At 43.2% G+C, this 22,960-nt stretch overlaps 1 protein-coding gene across 9 annotated transcripts in view; it reads right to left on the reverse strand.

Annotated features, from left to right (window-relative positions):
- SATB2 (SATB homeobox 2) overlaps positions 1–22,960 on the reverse strand; it is a 216,560-nt gene that overhangs the window by 9,032 nt on the left and 184,568 nt on the right. For all 9 annotated transcript variants that reach the window (XM_017838453.1, XM_017838462.1, XM_017838443.1 and 6 more), the window contains one exon: positions 15,728–15,925. In XM_017838453.1, the coding sequence (XP_017693942.1) occupies positions 15,728–15,925 (198 nt within the window). The remainder of the gene's footprint in view (positions 1–15,727; positions 15,926–22,960) is intronic.

Raw genomic sequence — 22,960 nt, forward strand, 5'->3', positions numbered from 1 at the left:
CTTGCAAAAATACATTCATTTGGGTAAACACTGCAGTACTAGTTGCAGTTCCAAAGGAAGTATTTTCTCTGGACTCATTCTCAGAGTGATTTCACACCTTGACACCATAAAGCTGTGTTAAAGACTGTGGTTTAGTTTCCTTGCTTTTCTTGGATTATACAGTATCCTAAGGTCAAAACTCAGGGAAATCCAAAACTGTTATTAAAAAAGAAAAAGTATCTATGAAGTGATGACAAATTGCAGACTACAGGTGTTAGATTACATTTTGACTCCAGGCAGGTTTAATATACTTTAGTTTCCTTTTACAATTGCCCTTAGCAGGTACTGTTATCGGTAAGGGATTTAAAAAAATATATGGTACTCAATAAAAGAAGACCGTGTCAAAAGAAATCAATATGAGCGTGCAAAATGGTAGGAAGTCTGACATGGATAAATATGTTCACTTTCATCTAACTTCAATCTGAGCTTCTTTTAATTTTGTAGCTCAAATGCTGGCGCACATCTTGTGCATTTTCCAATGCACCTTAGTAATTGCTTCACAAGAGTAAACACCCTTATTAGAGATAATTATAATATATGTCTGTGATATGATGTGCCCCGTCTCGTGCAAGCCAGACCAAACCAGCCAACCAGAACTGGTGGCTACAACAGCTTTTAAGCCAGCAGCCCTGGGTCCCATTCAGCTGCAAAGACAAAGTAGTCACACAGTAAAAAAAATCCCCCAAATATTCAGGCCTTTCCTATCAGCCTTCATCTGCTCCTGACCACCACTGGAGCCAGAATATTGGATCAGACAAGCCATGTGTCCTAATCTCTCAGCTCTGAGGTACAAGTCACTCTCTGAGCCACACAAAAGGGGACTGAGAGAGAACTCTGAAGAGAGAAATGTGTCTCATGAGGAACCTGAAGTCAAAGGCAAGTTTGGTTTTGAGGCCGGAATGCAAGCTGGTTGAAGTAATACATTTCAACATCTTTGGAGCACACTTGCCACATGCTTCCCTTTGCTTTACGGTGGTTGCCTTGCTTAAGGGCAGGAAACAGGCAGTAATCTGAAAGCATGGTAAGACACTGAACAAACACTCAACCTCTGAAATAGCAGCCCCATCCTGCAATTCTTCTCTAGAACGAAACTGTCAAAAATGGTCAAAAAGGTGACAAAAAAGACAAGAAGGATTAAAAAAACACAAAACAACCAAACAAAAACAACCAAACAAACAAACAAAAACCCCCAAACAAAATCAACAAAACTTTCAGTTGTACATTGCTTTTGCCATCTCATGCAAAGTGATAAGTATAAGCAAAACACAATTAATCTTGACTTGAAGGCAGGGGGAAGGTGTCTCCCCCCCTCCCTGGCACACACTGCTCCCATTAATGCTAACAGGAGCTTAGCATGCATCAAAGAGCAAATACACCACAAAACATTTTTAAGAGCTATCATCACTGAAGATAAAATATAAATTACAGCCTGATTACAGTGCGCTGCAAAGAGGCCACATGTGCAGCATAGCTCGCAATGACAACTGCAGATGACCAGATAACTTTGGGACAGGTCTAAGGTTACTGTAAAACATCTGTGCAGTGGAATCTTTCCTTGTCTTTGCTTTCCTTTCAAGAAGCTGTGGCACTGCTGTCTGCACAGTTGTTTGAAGAATGTTTACAAATCAGCTTGACAAAGAGAAAAAAAATTTCTGCCATCACTTGACCACAATCATGATCTTATTCTTCAGTAATGCGTGGTTTATTTCCCTTTCCTGATCTCTGTTAATAGACAGCACGTGCCTACACAATAGCCACTATTTTGTCTGTATAATGTTAAAAAAATAAATCACAAAACTCTGACAATGCAGAACAGTGTCCCGGTGTTTCCTGGGGTAACTGCTCCCCCTCGAATGCTAACTCAACTCTTCCCACAAAAGGACAGGCACAACTTTCATTGCTGTGCAAGTGCCTGAGAACTAGCTGATTTTATGGGGCAGCATAAATGAGCTCATGCTGACGAGCATTCATGTATTAGCTCTGAATTTCCCATCTTGGGCTGGTTTAAGCCAGATCCTTAGGTTTACTGCAGAGTAACTGTGGCCAGCAGTGGGCATCTCTCGAATACCTGGCTGCAGCCTGGGAGGGTTGTCAACAACTAGTCTTCAGCCCACAGGTGGAGCTGGCACATACCTACTGTGTAAATACACAACAGGCCGGATTCATTCCGGCTTCTGCTGGCACAAACCAGGGTGCTGGTGACAGAGCAGCCGATGCAGTCAGGAAGTGTTGCACAATGTCGCTGCAGACTCTCTCCTGAAGGCATCGGTGATGGATGGCTCCATTGTCTGGGGATGGGGCACAGCCAGCACAGCTGGCACGGGGGCCAGTTTGCTGCATCCCTGGCAGGCAGGCAGGACTCTGCTGCCCTTGAAGAAGCCAAGCAAGCCTCTCTTGCTTGTAACCTGCGGTGGCAAGGCAGCCTCCCCCACAAGGGAAAAACCGACAGCTTATAAAGGTTCACGCTGCCCTTCTGCATGGTGATGCTAACTGCAGTCCCACTCAAGTGGGGCTTTCAGCATCTGTGTATGCACTGAGGGCCACAAACCTTCTAGTTAAAATTTACCTTCTTCAAAACAAGACCATGAGCTTTGTGGACCTCTGACTTTTCTCTTCTGTGCTTTCTCTCACAGCCCTAGCAAGGCTCTCCAGGGTGCTATGACATGCAGGCTCTGCTTAGCAGTTTCCAAATAGAGCCTGAACTTGGTTGTGGCTGGATGGAGGGTTTGTCAAAGATTTCAGGTCGATTCTGAGTTTCCCCATCCCAACTCTGTTATTCCTAATGAGGAGCTGGCAGAATGCCACAAGAACTAAGGAAGCAACAAAAGGCTTTTTTATTTGCTTTTCTGCAGACAAAATACTTCTGGTATCCTCTACACTTTTTTGTTTAATTAACACTACACATGTTCTCTGTTTCTTTTGAAAATCAGAAGAGTATTTGTGGGCAGTGTGAGCAAGATCTTCCCTGACAAGCCCCAACCTAGAGGTCAAGCTCTAAACCCTTAACTATGGTGGCACAAATGGCGCCACTATAATCATGTTGTTTTCCCGTTACTCAGACCAGGAGTAGGCACTGCATTATTTCAGGAAGAATATGTTTGGATTAGACACTGGATTCTGGTGGGGGGTAATTATTTGTCCCATCAAACTGTTTTAGGTCCTTACAGTTGGCTATTTGGGGTTTCAGGAATACCCAACTGTACTGCTAATTTTTACAATGGGAGCAGTTAGAAGTCAGGAGAACCTGACTGTTATGGTTAGTGAAAATAGCAGATTTGTGCTGATAAAACACTACTCAGCATGTTTTATGGCTTTCAAGATGTAACCACCAATGCACTTAATAACAGGACTTGTGCAAACTATACTGTGTGAATCAAACACATAAAAGTATAAATATTCCCTTTTTTAGAAAGCAAGTCTTAAAAAGTGCATTATAATCAACTACCATGGTAAAAGCAAAATATCCAGCATTACCACACATGCAACTGGCATAATGTGCTTTATTATACCCTTAGCTAGAAGCTGGGTAAATAAAATCGAATGACCAAAGTACAGTCTCCTGCACAGATTAGGTCACTGAAGACATGATGCCGTAGAGAATTAGATCTGAAATCCTTCATCTTCCTGATTAAGCTCTAGAAAAGGTGGCCGTGTCCAGAAGAGAGAGGACGAAGCTAGACTGGCATCTCACTCTCACACTGTTGAGCTCCATGTCTCACTACTCTGATTTGTATCTATTTTACAGATTCTGGATACTGGAAGAAAATGGCTTTATGGAAAGTAAACAGCATGTGCAGTTTATATTCAGAGGTTTTTGTTCATTTTTAATAAAATGGTTTAATATATGGCTAGTGAGGCAGCATTAGGACAAAGCAGAAGATGACACTGTTATGGCCCTGGGATCCATCCCTGGCTTTGCTGCTGGCTGCTGTGGGGAGCTCTGTGGACTGCTCAGACCATGGCTGGCTACACACACATAATTGCTGGAGTAAAGCTCACTCTTAACACTAGCCTGCAACTACTGTAGGTCTGTGTGCAAGAAGCCTCAGGGTTTTGCTAGAAATGCAAAACACCATTCTTTGCTTCTGTAAGATTAGGATTGTGTGGCATTTTTCAGTCAAAAACGTCAACTGAGTGACATCAAAGTATTGCCTAAGTGAAGTCTATCTACTTTGCCAAGCTGTTTGCTTGGGGTGGCGGGGTGGTGGTGGTGAATATTCTGACAAAGTTCAAGCAGTTGTTTAGGCATTTTTCATGAAACAGCATATTCTGGTTGCTTTTATTCAGAGCAACTTTTGCTCTTCAAATTCTTCCTGTTTTCCTTCAAAGCATTATGTTGCTTGTTGCTCTAAACTGCCACAAACCTTTATTTTTTTTTTAATTTGAGCTGCAAATAATAATTTAGAAAGGACCAACATATTTTTTCTTTCAGTATTTCAGAAATGTCAGCAACCCCTTAAACTCAGCTCCAGCATTTCTATAGCTCTAGGCTGTACCACCCAAGGAGCAGCAACTCACAGCCATCTCTCTACCCACCTACCTCCTTTACCGTTGTATTTACAAAGGGTTGTACTGATGGAAGCTCTGAAAGCATGAAATGTAATGTGGTTTATAAAACAAGATAGATGTGAATCTTTTCTACCTCAAAATCCAATAAAGCTTATGATTTTTATTGCATGTGGGAGTCCTTTGGTCAATGTAATACTGATTAGCAGCTTGGCCAGTAAGTCTGATAAAACCAGAAAGTACTTTCAAATATATTCTGGCCAGAGACACCTGGGAGTGAAGCATATGTGTTGCTGCTGATGGCCCCAGGCTTACATACATACCTTGGGATTTCTTCCTTGGTTCTGTTCTGTCTCGCCATGGTTTTGTTCTATTCCCTCCAGACAGAACTACTCCGAGCCTCTCTTACCCTCAAATCTTCACAGAAAGGGGGCATCATCTTAAAGCTATTCCCCCTCATCTTTCTAGCATGCATGAAGCCAAAAAATTTACAACCTGATTCAGCCAGGGCTCTGGGTTGGACTTTAATGGATCCCAAACAGAGTAATGCAGCATTCTTACTCCTGATCTCATTTGAACAAGGAAACATCAGGAATAACATTACTCCAAGTCAGCAATGCTTCCCTGGTGCTAATCAGGCCATTAAAAAGGCATAAGCAGTTTGTGTGATGCAAAGGGACAAAGAGAACCACAGAAATGAATCAAAACCAGGGAAAAATTAGAGATTAAAAGTAATAATACTCCTTTCAGCAAACCACAGTCTGAATGCATGATAAGTGGCTAAAAGACATAATCACTGCAAGATCTAGAGACAAAAAAATGTCTCCTGACTGCATGAAATGTAAATTAAACTCGCCCTGGTACAGAAGCATTTCCTTCACAGAGCAGTTACTCACTTACTGGGTTTGCCGTTGGGAAATCCAGAGCTGGTGCTGCAAACGAGAGCTGCAACAGCTCACCCTCCCTGATCTCACCTATGGAAAACACACATGCTCAAAGTCAACAGCTGGAGGGAAAGGAAGAGAAACCCAAATGCAGCACACTTGTTAGAAGAGATTTCCATGGAGGTTCCCTCCCCAGATAAGCAGATGGCTTTCAGTTAGTCAGGGTTAGGGACTGCCCATGTGGTTTCCTGCCTGCTTGCCTTTTTAGCTTATCTAGACCTCATCAAGATATTCAGTCCAAAAAAATTAGAATGGCTAAGTACAGGAATTAGGGAAACTAAATAGAAATGAGCCCTGGTCTGCCCTTGTGCAGAGGAGTAGGGGAATCTGTGCCTATGGGTGGGATGGAGGCAGCGGTGCCAACCCTTCTGCCAGGGCAGCCACGTTGGGCTGCAGCACATCACATCTGCAAAGGCTGGGTCAGGTCTCCTTAATGCCACGGTGCCTTCTCCAGGCACCAAAGCCATGCCTAACTCCATCCAAAACACCCTAGGCAACAGCCCATCTGCTTTGAAAATCTCCCCTGATGTCAGTTTACAACCCTGCCTGCTTTATCCGTGGTGCTGGTGCCCGCCAGCAGCCCAGTTCTGTGGCATATTCCCAGCCCCACTGGCAGCCCAGCGTACGGCTACAAGATTTGCAAAGCTCTGGGCAGACACTGGCTTCTGCAATGCTGTGCATGGGAGCAAAGCAAAAATCCACCAGGAACGTATGCACAAGCTGCCATATGGAAAGGGCATTCTCAAATTAAACCCTGAAACCCAGATGAGATCTGAGCGAAGGACAGTTTCACTTAAAGGAAATGTCTGAGGTCAACCAGCAATTAACTGAAAGGTTCTGATTGAATACACTATTGACTGCGCTCACATCAGACAGCTTCCTGTTTATTATACCTTATGGGCTGTCTAGGTGCCAAGACATTAAGCTGTCAATAATCTATTAATACTAAACAGCTCCTCCCTCCTTACTCCCCCCATGCAAATACTCTTAGGCTAAGAAACTGCACTAAAAAGATGGAAATTTTTGAAGTGAGATGGAAATGAGCTTTTTAGGGTATTTCTTTGCTTGCTTCCAGCTGCAAGTACAGCAACATTCTTAAACAATATAACACGCAGCCTATAACTACATGGAAAAAACTGTGTTAAAAAAAAAATCAGTCATGATTGAGACCATATCCTGAAATCTGGCTTTCTTTTCCAAGCCATCTTTAAACAGTCTAAGTTAAATTTAATTAACAATTTACAACAAGGAGAGAGAAGTTATTTAAAGAGAGGCCTACAGGTCCTTAACATTCAGTGTCTGGGAAACAGTTGTATATAAAAAAAAAGTTTTAATGAATTTAATAGAGAAAAGCACTTTAATTAAATGCTGTCAAAGAGGATTGTATTAATGACTGCACACAAAGGAATTTAAAGCAAGCCAAGTATATTTAGCAAATAGGAAGTAGGCTTTCAGAGGCTGCAACTATTTATGTTTCTGCCATTGCAATGCATCTAGGAGATCGCGTTGCCAATTGAAAGCAGTTATGTTATTAGATATGATTTTATTTATTATGGATTATTAAAATTTCAAATGCTGCAGGGAATACATTTATTTCACTCCTAAAATGAAAGAACAAAGATATTTCCTGCTTGTTCGGTAAGAGGAAAAATAGAAGAGGAAATAAATAATAAATAATAATAATAACTTAGCACTTAACTAGTGAAGCGCTGTCCAGACAGATCTTTTTATGGGGCTTGTTGAGTCCTGGAATTTTAGTGTGTCTCTTTCTTTCTGCTACAACTGGATGGATTCGCAGTTGCTACCCAGCTTCCCTCAACAGAGCATGGAAAGAGGAGGCAGCTCTTACTCCTTGAGGATACAAGGGACTTCTGTGATACTCTGCAGGTTTCAACTCTAAAAACTACCAAAATCTCACAAAAAGAAATCTTGGTTCCCAAGCCTTTTGCAAGCAAGATTGAGAACACCCAGGTTTTCCAGATCTAACCATGAGACTTAGCCACAGAACTCTCTTAAAAGCCCAGAACAATTTTAGGTCTGCATTAAGCCTTTTTGCAGAATGTGCTCACCTTCTTCAATATCCATATGATAGGACTTGTACCAGGAAGGAAGGAGGCTCTTCACAACTCTCCCTGCTCATGTGCCTTGGATTCAAGTGTGGCACATTAAATCAGCCCATTAATTGAGGTCCAAACCATAAACTTGAGAAAAAGCAACTAGAAAATTTAAGGGTGTCAACATTGTCTTGTACTATGATGGCACAAATAGCATAAAACTAAATTTAGCCCCGACTGGAAACCAAGGAATGTTTTTTGACACAAAGTTAATGAGATGGCTGGGTCTGTAATATCCAGGATGCGTTCTGTGATTTACCACATCCTTTTTGCCATATGCAACGCTAAGTGGTTAATAATGATTTTAGATGTTTCAAAGTTCTGAATGTTCCACCAGGGGCACCTTAGGCATGCTTGTATTCCTTGGTTTCTGAACACCAAGTCTTTTTTAAGTTAGGCACCACAATGGGAGTTAGTCCCAAATTATTGGGTTTAAAATGTTTTTGTTTGTACTGAAGATTTTCACCTTCTAATTTGAAACATGAAGAAGTAAGTAGAAATGGGGAAAAAATCATTGGAAAAGAGGCACAAGGGAATACCTACTTCCTTTCACAATGTGAGTAGCATTGTAAATGGCGAAGTTCAATTTTCTGAATACATTATCTGATTTTTGTTTAAGACTTTAATAAAAGTCATGTGTGATGTGTGTTGAGAATGTAGCCTTTGTTGTTCCACAGCTAGGGATCTTGCAAACAGCTTCGCTTTGTCTGTGCCAAGATATTTTGGAATATTCTTTGAAACACTGTAAGCATAGATGACTGTGAGAAAAAATATGTGCTACTGTACTTCTGGATACTTGATGCGTGAGAATAGTGCATACACACAAAAACACTTCCCCTTTCAATCTGCAGTGCCTGTAGAAGTCCATACAAACATGGAACAACATACTAATCCTGAAAAAAAACCCATATCCCCACACATGTTACAGTCTCTGAGTATTTCCAGCTATTCGAGGGGGGGGAAAGAAAAAATGGAAAAAAAAGGAAAAGAAAAGAAAAAATAAAAAAAGAGCAAAAAAGGAAACTGCACACCAAAGAATCTCAAAAAACAAAGACTGGCTCTGGGCAAGGAGACTGACCATCTACATCCTGCTTTGTCATAGCCTAACTCCCAGCACTGCCCAGAAGCTGCACCATTTCCTTGGGGGACACTGTGCAACATGGGAGGAATAACAGCACACTTGGTCTCATAGACCTTTAGGGGAAAAACAGTGCAATGTGCTCTGGTAGCACAATACACAATGGTTTTCCTCCCCATGTAATTTTTACAATTGTCTATCTGCAGAGAAAGGCCAGCTGCAATGATCCAGGGCTCTGACTTTATCCTAAGATTTCTGTAAGGAGCCTGAGAATAAAATGCTGCATACAACCAATAGCCTATAAACATTTACACATCTCTAAAGCCTGATATTATAATTTATGAACAAGTGTGAGGGACACAGAGTATTTAGGGAGCATTAAAATGAAATTAAAAAGAGCAATATTTTTAACTGCAAAAATTCTCAAACATAAATGGGACTCATCTAGTGGTGTTTCAGTCTTCAAGGTTTGCCTGCTGCTGGCAAGCTTCAAAGGTTATGTGAATTTAAAGAGCTTTATTTAGTGATCTTGCTCTAGATGTTTGCTCATCCTCAACCTACTATGACTTCTTACAACACTGGCAGCTTAGCATTTACAACAGGGCCAGGGCTGTAAGAAATGTGGGCTAAATCTGGTCAAATTGTGTGTGAAAGGCAAAAGAGTGAGACAACAGGGGCCAGAGCTACAGTGATGTCATTTGCTAAAATGACAACTTGTCAGAGCAACACCAACACAAACCATCACCCTGCTGCTTATTGCCAAGTCTCCACAGGGCTAAATCTACACATTCAGATTTTAAGGGAAGTTTCTGCCTGGAGCATCCTGCCATGAGAGCCACAGCAGCCCAAGCAAAGCAGTTCTGGGGCAGCCTCATGCAAGATGTAGCCTCAGAGACATTTTTGTTGTAAGAAGCTCCAGAAGAAAAACATCAGCCGTGCTCGCAGGACTCCCTCACTTCAGTCCCACCTCATCCCTGCCCTGTCCTCACTTGATCCTGGATCAAAGGAAATCTGTCCAGGAGCAGGTGGCACTGAGGTGGCCTCACAGTTTCAGGAGTCTGAACAAATACAGAAAGGGTATTCTAATCTGACAAGACTAAACTTGCCACCACAGAAAAACCCAAAACTATGCAGTTTACTTGATCTCCCATTTCTAGGGTTAAATGGAACAATACTAAACCTAAACTAATTTCAGAACAGAAGCAATTTGGTTTTAATTGCAAGTACACTCCCCACTATCATTCAAGGGGAATAGCAGGCCTAATGTTAAAAAAAAATCAGCAACATTTTTCAGCCACATTAGATATCCACACTAAACAGAAACAGCTGAGATGGCACAGTCACAGGTTTGGCTATAGCAGTCACAGCTCAGTGGCTTTCCACTGCAATTGTGGTAGCTATCAATCAGCAGAAGATCTATTGGACACCTCAGAGTCAAATGTAAGGGGTTCATTGTCTGAGATGTGCTTCTATTTCCTTTGTCAAACTTGTGCAAGGCTCCTGAGCCACTGTGATGCATCAGAAAAATGGTGTGCACCAAAAGGATGGAAAACCAGAGCACACAGACACATCTTGTGTTTCAAAATGCAGCTTCTCTGACTACAGGGCACAGGTACTGGAGCAACATAAGAAAGCAGCTCAGAAGCAGAAGCTTTCTGAGGATTTTGCCTGTACTACTTGCTTTGAAGAGAGTCCCTTACTGCCACCCAAAAGCAGTCACACACACAATAGAGATAAATGCAGAGTAAGTGGCATTTGTAATACATATTGCCTTAAGCTTTCATGCTGCACAGAAATAGCAGTTTCATAGTTTGAGATTTTTTTCAGTGGTTTTTCAAGTTTAGACTGAAAGGAGATACTGAACTTGACTGTTATTATCTAATTTTAATAAGAGAGAATGAAACTCCAGATAACATAGCAACTAGGAAGACAGATATTCTCCACTTACAAAATTCATAGACCTCGTTCTGACATGCATTTCCCTCTGTAGTTCTAAATCAAAGAAAAAAAAAAACTCCAGCTGCAGCCCTCTCAAACCAAAGCACTGAGATTTTGAGTGGAATGAATAAATCTGCAATACAAATCTCTCCTAAAGTCCATCTGGGTTTGCTGAGTACAAATTGTCTCACCAGTCTTGACCATCCCTGTTTGAGCGGACACCATACTCAGCCATGGATTAAGGAGCTCAGAAAGTCAAAAAGAAGTGGATATCTACAATCTGTCTGTTGGGTGCAGAGAAATGATCAAAAAGCAAAACTATCAGGGTGTAGCCATTAAGAATGAATCACAGGGCACACCATCCCCACAAAAAATTGCCTCAATAAAACAGTAAGCATCACCATCAGAGAGCTAGGATAGTTTGGGAAAGTAATTTTTGCCCAGTCTCACAGACAACTCAGTCCTAATTTCCAGTATGCAAAATCCTCAGCTGTAACTCACACAAACATGGCAAAACCTTACTCTGCACATCATCCTATAGATCATTAAGCACATCGTGTTCCCCTATGGAATAACACAGTTTTGCTTCACTCATCATCTATGATTTCCTAAATATTATTAATTAATATTATTTTTTAAGAAAAGAAAATTTAAGTCTCACTGGTTTTTCCATCTGCATGCTATGCATTGTGTGACCCATGAACTCCAAGACATTGTTTAAAATCAGATATTTCATTAGAAAGCACTACTGTGGTGTTCATTCCCCTTTTATTACTTCTAGAAAGAGAATATGAAATTAGTTTCATTGGACTGCCATCGCCACTTGCCTTGACCCATTTTTATGAGGGCTCCATGTTCTGCTCTTTTGTATTTCATTGTCATTTCTAAAATACTTGTTTCCTTCCATCTCTCACAAAATGACAAAATTAGTATTTAATTTACTTCTGTGGTATGTTATTTTCTGCATATTTAAAGAGAGACCACAATGTTTGCAGTGAACTCCAATACAAAAGAGCTTTCCTAGAGCTTTCTACTATGCCTTCTTTTATTTACTAATGTTCCCCCATGATTTATGATCTGAACTATTATAAATTGCCAGATTTGTCTAAATCAAAGCTTCTGACAAAAAAAAAAGGGTGGGTGGAGGGATGTTATTTAAAAAAAGTGACAAAAGTAACAGTGTATCAGAAAGCAACATTTGATTGATCTTAAAACAATATGTACCTACCAGCTTCAGCAGACCTATCTGTCAACTCATGCAGGAAATGAAAGGTGAGGTTTCCCTGTTCTCTCAAAAGTAGGTACTTTGCTGCAGTGGTGGCTCATTACTCCAAAGAACTGGCTTATACACCCCGACACTCCAGAGACAACTGTCTGATTCATACCCTTCCCAACGGAGTCAGGTTTCTCTGCCCCAGCAATTAACAATGAATTAGCACTACATTAAAGTGCCAGGCAAGATGGTTACTCTCTGGAGTGGTCACCTTGGACACAGCAGACGAATAGTGGGAGAAGGAGAGAAATTAGATTTACTGTGTCCCAGCATGTCTGTAACAAACACGGAATCCCTGGTTGGCAACGGGAAGCAGCTGTAGGCACTTGTCAGCATTAACACCCCAGAAAGGTCCAATGCCAGCAAACAGCCCAGGATCGGTGGGATTTAGCAAGGGATAGAAAGTAAGACAGGGTACCCTCACCTCCGCAGAGCAGGGAGCTAAACACAGGAGCATGAGGACTGCTTGCTGCAAAGAGAGTACTTTGCACACAGTTATAAGCCAGGCCAAGCCAGATCAAAGGTCCAGCCAGGATCCCACACCTGGTGGTGAGGGAAGAGGGTAAGAACAGGGCAAAAATACAGTAATGCTTTCCAGCATGCCCTCCCACCCTCCAGGAAATTGTGGCTCAGGCACTCCATAAATGAGAGGTGGTGTCCTTGTGGTAGCCCAGCTAGCACAACCTCACGGGTCTTCTCCTTGGTCCTACCGCAGCACTTGGCAGTTACACCGCATTGAAACGGAGGGAGAGCCACTCAGCACACCTGAATTTCCTTAAAGACCAAGTGAGAGACTGTGGTGAGCTCAGCCTGCATGCACAGCAACATGTAGGTGTAGCATGAATGCTCTGCAACCAGCATGTGAAGGAAAATCCACACTCTGACACATCCATATGGTCCCACCCAGTGCTGCCAGAGAACACAGCCATGTCACAGAGCTCCACAGGGCTCACATTTTATGACTCCTCAGCACAATAACAAATAAATCAAGTGTGCAGGGAGGAATTTCTTGTGCACTAAGCTTCCATTGTAGACGTTTTGCATTTTAGAAACAGGAAAATAATTGATTAAATGGATTAATATATGGCTGATGGGAAAAATCTAATGGAAGAGAGAAAAAATAAAAATGTTTCTTTTTTAAAACCCTGAACTTAAAGCTAAACAGCGAGGTGCAGGCTAGTAATACCAAACAGAGAGCAAGAACCTCTCACACAAAAAACAGCTATCCCTTAAACATCAAGAGCCAACTTGCGTGCTGCTGATTTTCTAGAGCACTACAACAACTGCCCCACTGTGCACACCCCGCCTTTAGAGGACAGAAACCATACCGGGCCTTGGGGTGATTCCCTCACTGAACTGTCCTTAACCCTGTAATCAGCAAGTGAACTAAACAAAACCCATCACAATGAAATCTTCACCATTTCCAAGAAGCCATACCAAGGAAAAGGCTGAAATTTATCCATTATCTTTTGCCTAGTCATGTCTCTTGTGATGATAGCCAGGATCTTCTTCCAAGTCTGACAGAGGGACACGCCCAGAATGTCTGAGCCCAGAGAGGGCTCATAGTGGCAGGGAGCTCTGGCAGCAGTGTGGGGCAGCTCGTTTTCAGGCTTTCCCAGTCTCACAGCTGCAGGAGCAGGAGGCTCAAGCACCAGACAGAAGTTACTGTATGCATGTCAAATCCATCAGAGCAAAGAGAAAGATGGGGTGGACAGAGAGAGAGCAGAGGTAAGAGCATCCTGCCTGCTTCGGTGCTGCAGTACTGCACCTGCTGTTATTCACAGTGCTGCTGTTGTCTCTTCTTCAAAGGACTGTTGTTTTGACATCAAGGCTGCAGGTAAGGGCTCAACTTACAGCACACTTTTCACTAGCAAAGCCTGCAAAGCAAAGTAGGTCGGTGACTGCAGCTCTTGGATGTTTCCACCTGCTGCTAGAGTGTAGCCAGGCACTGAGGCAGACGTTCTGCACCCGCCACTGCTTTGAGAAGGAAATGAGGGTTGCTTTCCCACTTGACTCTACAGGGGGAATTTCAGATAGGCAGAATGTAATTACTCGGCCTGGACTTCGGCCAGGAGCAGGGCCCAAGACCCCTACCCTTATGTAAAGTGTCACAAAATCTCCAGTGACTGCAAGTGCGAGGACCTCAGCTTTACATCTCTGGCCGCTGTCATTGATTCTTCATGGCTAATTACCTAATAGTGACCCTTGCAGCAAAGCCAAAAAAACAAACCTTGCTGCTTGAAACAATTCAAGTCCCAGAGACCGAAAACTACACAAAAAAATTGCTTGATGCTGGGTATTTTTTGAGTAGGGAGCAGGTGGGCAGCAAGCCTCCTGTGCCTGGCACTGCTAGTGTGTCACTCAGAAACCTGCTGGGGTTTTTGGATGGGCAAGCATAACTTTAAAATGCAGCACCCCCAAAACACAAGCCTACTGTATCAACTGCCTACCAGAGTCTCCAGAGTTTTGTCGTATGTAGTTGCCAGCTGGTTCCATTTATTTTTCTTCATTTTTCATATTTTGACTGTAATAAAAAATTAATCCATGGCTTTGTAACTTGCTGACAAATACAAATGCACAGCATTCCAACACAGTGTAACATGTCACTCACAAGAGCTGACCTGCTCGATGCAGAAAAGTGATGTGCAGAAGGTTTTAGAAAGTAGGCTAATCATCAAGGTCACCCACGAGAGCCCAGGGAAACTTTTTCTTCTAACTTCCCTTAGAGGATATTCCCACTTGCTGTGAGCATCAGAACTGGGCTAATATGTTGAAATCTACGCAGGTCTAGTTGATTTCCCACCTTAGTTCAGCTCTTTACCCTTTTGTAGCTCCTTACCTCCAAGATCTCACAAACATTTTGCAACATTAATTACTTAGAACGCTTCCCCTACTTTATAGCTCTGAGAATCCAAACCCCAGGACACAGATTTTTTTCTTCCAGGCAAAGACCAAAAGGAAAACAAGGAGGAAGTTGTTAGCAGAAGAGACAAAGCACTAACTAGGAAATAATTAATCTGAGTGAGACCTACGTGTTTCAGGTGGGGCAGGACAACAGGACAGAAAAACCTCTCGCCTTGAAAAAGAGGTGACTAGATGGCTGGCAGCAGTGATAGCAGCAGCAGCACATGAGCAACAACAAAGAATAGAGGCTCAATGCCAAGGTTCACAGCAAGAGTAGTGAAGCAGTGCAATCCACCATCAAACAACATTGAGGAGAGTGAAGGTGGGAGGAGGAACTGAGATGATCAGAGAAGAGCAGTACGGATGATACTCAGAGTGGTCACACAATGGGATCAGGTGAATGGGACCAAGCATCAGTGGCAATTCAAAGTGGAAGGTCTGATGTGGGAGGTGTCACCTCAGCTTTTTAGACTGAAAAAAAACATCTCCTGAGCCTCCCTTGACCATCTGCAGATGTTTGGTTTTGTAGCATGTGTTACTAGTTATTAGGAATACACATAAGACTGATTTTCTCTTCTGACTGAAGCTGGAACTGCAAAGATGAGAAGTCTTGCAGTATTTTCATTTTATTTTCTCTATGCATATTTGTATCTATTTATTTCTCATTCTATTAACACCTGAGACAAAGATAGGACAAGGGTGTACAAACCAAAAATTCATACTAGTCACAAATATTGTATAGAGGAGCACAGTGATCCTAGGGAGGCTGTGAAATGAAGGCCCATTTCCCACAAAATGCTCACCATGGTCATTTTGGAAGTACTTTTAAGTTTCAGTCAATACATAAAAAGCACTTCTCCACATTACACTCTTCAAACCCCCTATGTTACCTCCCACACAGACACCCTGAGGAGGCAGTTGTTGCTCTGACCTGCACGGGCTCAGGAGTGAGCTGGACAACATGCTGCATACGCTCGCTGTGGTGATGTCTGGATTCTTCCTCATAGATCACATCCCTCTCGTGTTGGGGGAGGTTCAGGAAGCGGCGAATGGTGCAGAGGTTCTCCCAAAGGGTGCGGTTTTCCGGACTTGGGTTTTCTTTCCAGCGAAGCAGCTCACACAGCCAGCCCTGCAATGGTAGGGTCAGCGCAGTCAATTCACTGAACACCAAGGAACCAGGTGTGAGTGGAAGGTCAGCTACATTTAAAGCTCTGTGGTGCAACTTTTGCTGGTCTCATCTCACACACAAAATCCCCCCCAGTCCTCAGCTGCCCTTTGGTCTTGACAAATCCTCGACATATTCTATTTCCTGCAGGTTGGAGAAACTGAAACAAGTAGCAGTGCTTAGCAGGAGCCAGGCAGCACAGCATCTTGTGCCCATTGTATTCACACCATGTTTAAAATGCTCGGATATAAATATTTTTCCTATAGAAACCAGAGTTGAAACATTTGGTTTCAGAGCCCCTTTATTCCTTCATTTAAGCAAGAGAAAAGGAGATATATCTCCTGAGACTTGCTAACAGCCCTCAATGCAACCTGCAGCTGCAGAACCAGAAATTCAACCACTACGGAAAATGTTTAGTAGAAGATACTATAGAGTAAAGACTTCTGATTTCCTGTCACTCTGTTGCATTGCCTACCCCAGCTCTGAACCCCACTGAAATTTGAAAGCTTTAAATAATCAAATCTTAGAGAAGACATAGCCTCACAGAAAGGGAATCCTCTGGTATTTAGCACAAAAGCAGCAAACAGAGTCCTGCAGAAGTTACTAGAGAAATGAAGATACTAGGCAGAGGTAATTCTAAACCCAACTACAGATCATCATAATAGTAGATTTTAATCCTGCTCAATTGTTTTAAGGTTAGTTTGAAATACCCTTAAAACGTTCCTGCTGTGTGTAAGGAGCTGTAGGACCTCTCCACAGGGACTGACTGCTCAGACCCCTGAGGGGAAAGCACCAGTGCTCCAGGAAGAAGAAACCACCCTGAATGCCAAAGGCAAGGAGACAGCCCAATGGCAAGAGCTGTTCAGGTGAGAGCAGGGTGACCCGGTGTCTCCAGAAGCTTACTCAGGGCTGGTGGCTGCTGCTGCACCTGCCCAGAGTGGGGGCACAGCCAGCCTGTCCTGCCTGCCAGCAGCCAGCCCACTTGGGGCTGGAGACAGTGACTCCCCTCCTGTGCCTATGCAGGAGATGTGATGCAAACGACAGAAGATGAGAAGATAATGCTGAGGATGCTGTCAACGCGCCTTACTGACTCCTGTCAAAATATTTTACCTAGTAGCTTTATAACCCATCATTTTCGAGCTACAGCTCAGCATATTGACACCATTTTGACAGGCACCTTACAGTACCTACAAGATAGCTTGATCAATGTTAAAAATGCTTGGTACAGGAAGTAGCCAAAACTGTGTTTTTCTGAACAGCGACCGGAGCAAGCTGAACAGCCAGGTTCATTACCAGCCCATGGGGGGGCTTTTTGGTATTGCTTTTTTTTGTAACAACTTGTAAGCCATTGAAAACTTCTACCGTGCACTCTAAATCCCGTGTATAATATCATAAGCCCTTGTTTGTCTTACTCTCCACTGTGTCTTCTGCCTTCACCCCCCCAAAAAAGGCAAGATTTGATTATCTCCGCTGCATCAGCCAAGACAGCAACACCAGCTGTTCTCATTGTGCAGCCTCTTCCTCACGGCCTACATGTTAATAACCTGATCATTCCATTTTCTCCTTCAACTGCCGGCTGCAGCACAGCGAAGAGACAAAAACCCAGGCCCATCTGCAGCAGCTGTAGGCACTGAACTGTGAAGCCACCAGGGATTTATAAACTAATCTGTAACACAACACTGCCTTGTTTTTACAAGTGAGAGGCCACATTTGTGCAGACCTGATCTTTTCTTGCAATAAACTAGGAGGGCTGGGGGGGGGCAAGGATGAAAACAAGATATCTAGTCATTTACTTACGGAAAGAAAACCTGTATTATATTTTCAAAGTGTTTTGATTGGTATTTGGGCAATCTTTTGGCCAGGTGAAGTCTGCATTTTAATGTGGTATGAGCAAAACCCCTACCCTCAGTTCTTCTCTGTCCCCTTCCACTGCTCAAAAATCCATCAAAAACTTTCTCTCTTTTAGAGAAAAGACGGGAACAAAATCTCCCAACTCCACAGTGGTTTCTCAGGGGTTCCTCCATACAAAGGAAATAATTGTTGAAATGGAAAATAAACCATCTGTGGAAAAAAATAAGCTCCCGTTTCTCCCTGTTTTCAGTGAGCTGAATAAGTCTCCAATTGAATTCTTTCAAATGTCTCAAGCAGGTATGTTTAACATCTCCTGGGGGATGCTGCAGCATGAAGACCCATTGTGTAACAGAAAATACACACAAAACCCTGCACCTGGTGGAGCAGGAGCCCATGCCAGGCAGGCCCTGGGGAAGGACAGCTCCCGGGGCTCCCCGAGGGCTGCAAGGCACTGCACAGTGCCTGGCTCTGGCAGAGCCCAGGGACGGCTCAGCAGGGCCACCTCCCCTTCCCGAGGCTGGACCGGGTAGCCCGATGGCAACTGCTGCACTTTGATTTATCTGTCCCGTTATAATCAGCACTCATTACAATCACTTAGAGCAACACTACAGGCCTCATTATGGACTAGGCACTCTCTGCCATTAGTCTTTAAGAAGGATAGCGCTCAATTTGCCTGGCAACATTTGAGGTCCTGACCTTGGTGCTATTAGGGAAAAGATTAGACCGCAGTGTGACCATGTGTGCAGACATGAGCAAACCAAATTAATTTCTGGCAAAGGGAGGCACCAGGCAAAGACCCCGCCATCCTGAGGACACCTGAGAACTTCTCCATTCCCCAAAGGAGATAAGCTAATGGCACGTTTAAAGGAGCCTGGTTCTGAAGGTGAAGCACATCCGTGGTATTTAGAGAGATATTAATCCAGTTTCCCCACAAAGTATTTGCTTGGCTGATCAGATTAAGGGATCTAGCCTTCAACAGCACACCCCCACCACAGCAGGCCCCAAGAAATCTGTGATACTTCACAGCCTCAGACATATTGCACCATGTGTACCCAGCTGCTACAATAATTAGCTTATGAATGTATCAGCTGGTTCTGTGATTTTTATAAATAATAACTAACCTACAGAGCAGAAAGATTTCCATGAGCCTAATATTAGCAAGAAATTGCAAGGTGCACCTAACTGAATTGTCATTGTGCTAAATGCCCTGTCTTCTCTCACGTTGTGTGGGACTGGATCTCCCCCAACACCCATTTATAAATATTTATTTTTGCACCAGCAGCGGCGATGTATTTGTGGCAGCTTTCTTCACAACAGCCATTATTCGCTCACCCCCGCACATACACACGCGTACCCGCTGCGTGCATGCGTACACTTATCTGCATCAAATCTGGCCTTTCATTGCTCTTTTTCTACCCTTCCCTTTCTTTATTCGGGCACTCATTCAAGACCCTACCTATCCATCTATAGGGCTGTTTATTAGGCAATAGCTTTGACTAATACGTGAGAAAACACAGCGCCGCAGCTTACTCGCACGTTCCTTATGATTGCAAGTAACCGCCTTCCCCATGCACAGATGAAAAGTCTGCATGGGCTTTTTTTAATTATTTATTTAAATAATCTTAGCACGCCATCCAAGAAAGTTTTGCAGTACCAGGCAAAAAAAAAAAAAAAAAGTGTAAATGTCAAATAAAACAGTGACAGATGACAGTATTCTCTATTGAATAGCACCGTTTCTTCGTGCATGTTCAATGAGAACTCATGAATTATTAATACACAAAATCTCCTTTTACTGTTAAAAATCTCAACTTGGGGTTTTTTGGTTACAATTTTTTTATTTTCTTTTATTTATTTCTTTGGGGTCTGTGTATGTTACACAGAGCTTTCCAGGAGAATTATTTCATTTAAGAAATGCTAACATACAGAAGTTCTTGGCGCTACAGCCATTCACAGTGAATTTTCATCTATAGCTACATTTATTGGCATGAAGAATGAAAAGTGAAGGAGACACTATCTCACCACCTTTTCTCCCACTCATCCACAGTATCTGACTCACTGCATTACAAGTAAATACAACTTCTGTGAACGTATTCTGAAAATCTAAGAAACAACACACCCTTCCTCAGACCCATAATATGCCGTGTTTTTGATCCTGCCTCCCCTGCACATCACAGGTCTTGCTCCACCGCACAAACAGCCCCCTTGGCTGTCACAGCGTTACCAGGAGAGTTTGATACACACTGGTGTCAATATGGGTGGCAGAATCCAGCCCTTAATGTCAGCTTCTAAGGTTCTCAAATGGGAATGTCTTCCATTAAAAATAAGAGGAGAAAAAACAGCACAATTAAAGGATGCTTTTGGCTCTACATTCAGGCACACCCAGTGCTTGTGGTTACAAGGAATTCTGCTCAGAACTTCCTTCATTTCACCCCAAAACTTCTAGAGGCATTGAGAATGCAGCCCAATTTAGCTCATTAAAGAGAGCTGCAGAGAAGTGCTGGCCTCTATTTTTGTTGTTCTCATGAGACAAGATAAACATTTTCTAAGCATTTTATTTGATAAAACAAATAATATCATATTAATGTCCTATTTTTAACCTCTCTCTCTGTCTTCTAATCAAATACATTTCCACATAGCTAAGCAAACAACAACAAAAATCTGCAGGAAGCCAGTCATTCACATTGTGCTTTTATGCTGTTAAAGAAACAGCATGCTTACTACACCAAAGCACGAGCCTTGGCGCACTCAAACCCCCCCGAGGACAGCTAGCTGGTGCAGCAATCCCGAACCATATTCTCTGTCACTTATCCCCGAGCCCTTTCTAGCAGCTTGACCCTTTCACTTTAGCTAGGCTTACTCTGGAGCAGGGGAGGCTGCTCCAGCAGCCTGAGGTACCAGGCTACAATAAGGTCAGTTTTTCCAGCGCTCAATGAAGGTATGCACAAATATACCAGCCCCAAAAACCGCCTCCTGCAGATCTGCTGACCCGCAGTCTGCCAAGGACCAAATTTCTGATTAAGGACAAGAAGGCACATGGGAAGGGTTGAGGCTCACAGCTGTGCTGGGGTGCAGGCCAGTGCTTGAGCTTTGAGCAGCATCTCTGCCAAAAGCCACTGCAGGAGGCGGCAGTTGGGTGTCCACAGTGAGTTAGTCACAGGCAGCCGTTCTGCTTTGAGCATGGATAACACTGCAGCTAAACTGACCTTGTGCTTCCCTGCATTTACATTAAAATTAATAGCACTATTAATAATAGTAATAATACAGTTAGTTTTCTGTGTTGACATTTTCTAGGGTCTCCAGTGAAAGCATGAGTAGGCAAATGAAGAGTTTTTAGTAAGAGTGATTCAGGAATAAATCTCAAAAATAAATGTAAAAGGCCATTTCCTCACCCACATCATCAGTGCAGAAAATGTCAACATATGTGACAAAAGGAAAAAAAGCAGCAATGATTGACGCAAGTCTTGAAAGATTAGTAAAGTAATGCTGCATTCCCTAGAGAAGTCTCCCTTTCTACATGGGATCACAGGAGTCCTCTGGACAAACTTCCTCAGCCTCTCTTCCCTCTGCTCAGTTTGGGACTCTGCAGTGCAAAATGAGCCAGATAATATTCAGCTCTTGTTTCTCAGTCGCCAAACTCTCTTTCCATGAATCCAATAAGTGTCTATTAAAATAAATAAACCCCCTAATGATTCAAGATAACCTAATCAAGAAAGCTGGAATGGATAAAAGACTAACTGTAATGGAGAGTTCTGTCATGGCTTCAATGAATTCTTGATGAGGGCCGGGGGAGGGGGACTGAACCTGAGAAGCTTTACTTGGAGCATTTTGATACAGTTCAAGGTTAATCACTCAATAGCCTGGATTTTTGAAACACTTGGTACTTTTCCTCCCCCCAAAATTCAAGGCAAAACGCGAAGCACTTTCATGAGGGCCAGTTTCTCACTAGCTTTATAAAACACGAATATACCAAAGAAAAGAATGAGATACATGAGCCCTGGTGTACCTTAGATTCATGGGAACGCCAAGTTTGCTTACAGCTCTTGGCCTCAGAGGGAAGGATGCTGTGCACTGAGGGTATTTCCAGCATGCCAAGTTCAAACTAGCTTCTCCCCACGCTAGAGAGGAAGTGTGGGTTTGTGGTTAGGGCAAGCATCCCACCATCACCTCCCAGGTCTGCCAAGGACTTCCTGAGCAAAGCCCCAGATCCACAACTGTCCCTTATTCACTCAGCTGCAGAGGCAAATGCACTGCTGCAGATGCTGTCACAAAATCACAGAATAGTTTAAATTGGAAGACACCTTTAAAGGTCTCTCGTCCAACCCCTCTTCAATAAGCAGGGACATCTCCAATAGATGAGGCTGCTCAGAGCCCTGTCCAACTTGACCTTTAATGTTTCAAGGGATGGGGCATCTGCCCTCTCTGTGGGCTGCCTGTTCCAGTGTTTCACCAACAGTGTTTCTTCCTTATATCTTGTCTGAATCTACCCTATTTTAGTTTAAAACCATTACCTCTTGCCCTATCACAAGAGGCCCTGCTAAAAAGTTCGTTCCCATCTTTTTTATAAGCCCTATTTTAAAGTACTGAAAGACTGCAATGAGGTCTCCCTGGAGCCTGCTCTTCTCCAGGATGAATAGCCCTAATTCTCTCTTCCTGTCTTCACAGGAGAGGTGCTCCAGCCCTCTGATCATTTTTGTGAGCCTCCTCTGGACCCACTCCATCAGGTCCATAAGTGTTGGGGACCCCAGAGCTGGATGCAGTACTCCAGATGAGATCTCACCACAGTGAAGCAGAGGGTCAGAATCACCTCCCTCGACCTGCTGCCCATGCTGCTGCTTTTGATGCAGCTCAGGATAGAGTTGGCCTTTTGGGCTGTGAGCACACTTTCATCACTCTTGTCCAGCTTTTCATCCACCAGCACCCCCAAGTCCTTCTTAGCATCGCTGCTCTCAATCCCTTCATCCCACAGCCTGAGTTGACAGTGGGGGTTGCCCTGACTCAGATACTAGACCCTCCACATGGCCTCGTTGAACCTCATGAGGTTCACAGGAGCCCAATTCTCGAGCTTGTCATGAATGAGAGTCACACCGTGACTTCATATAGAAGTCTGTACAGGAGAAGCTCAAGTCTAAAGCTACTTCAAAGAAATTC

The sequence above is a fragment of the Lepidothrix coronata genome, unplaced genomic scaffold, assembly GCF_001604755.1.
Source record: "Lepidothrix coronata isolate B3197 unplaced genomic scaffold, Lepidothrix_coronata-1.0 Scaffold7, whole genome shotgun sequence".
NCBI lineage: Eukaryota > Metazoa > Chordata > Aves > Passeriformes > Pipridae > Lepidothrix > Lepidothrix coronata.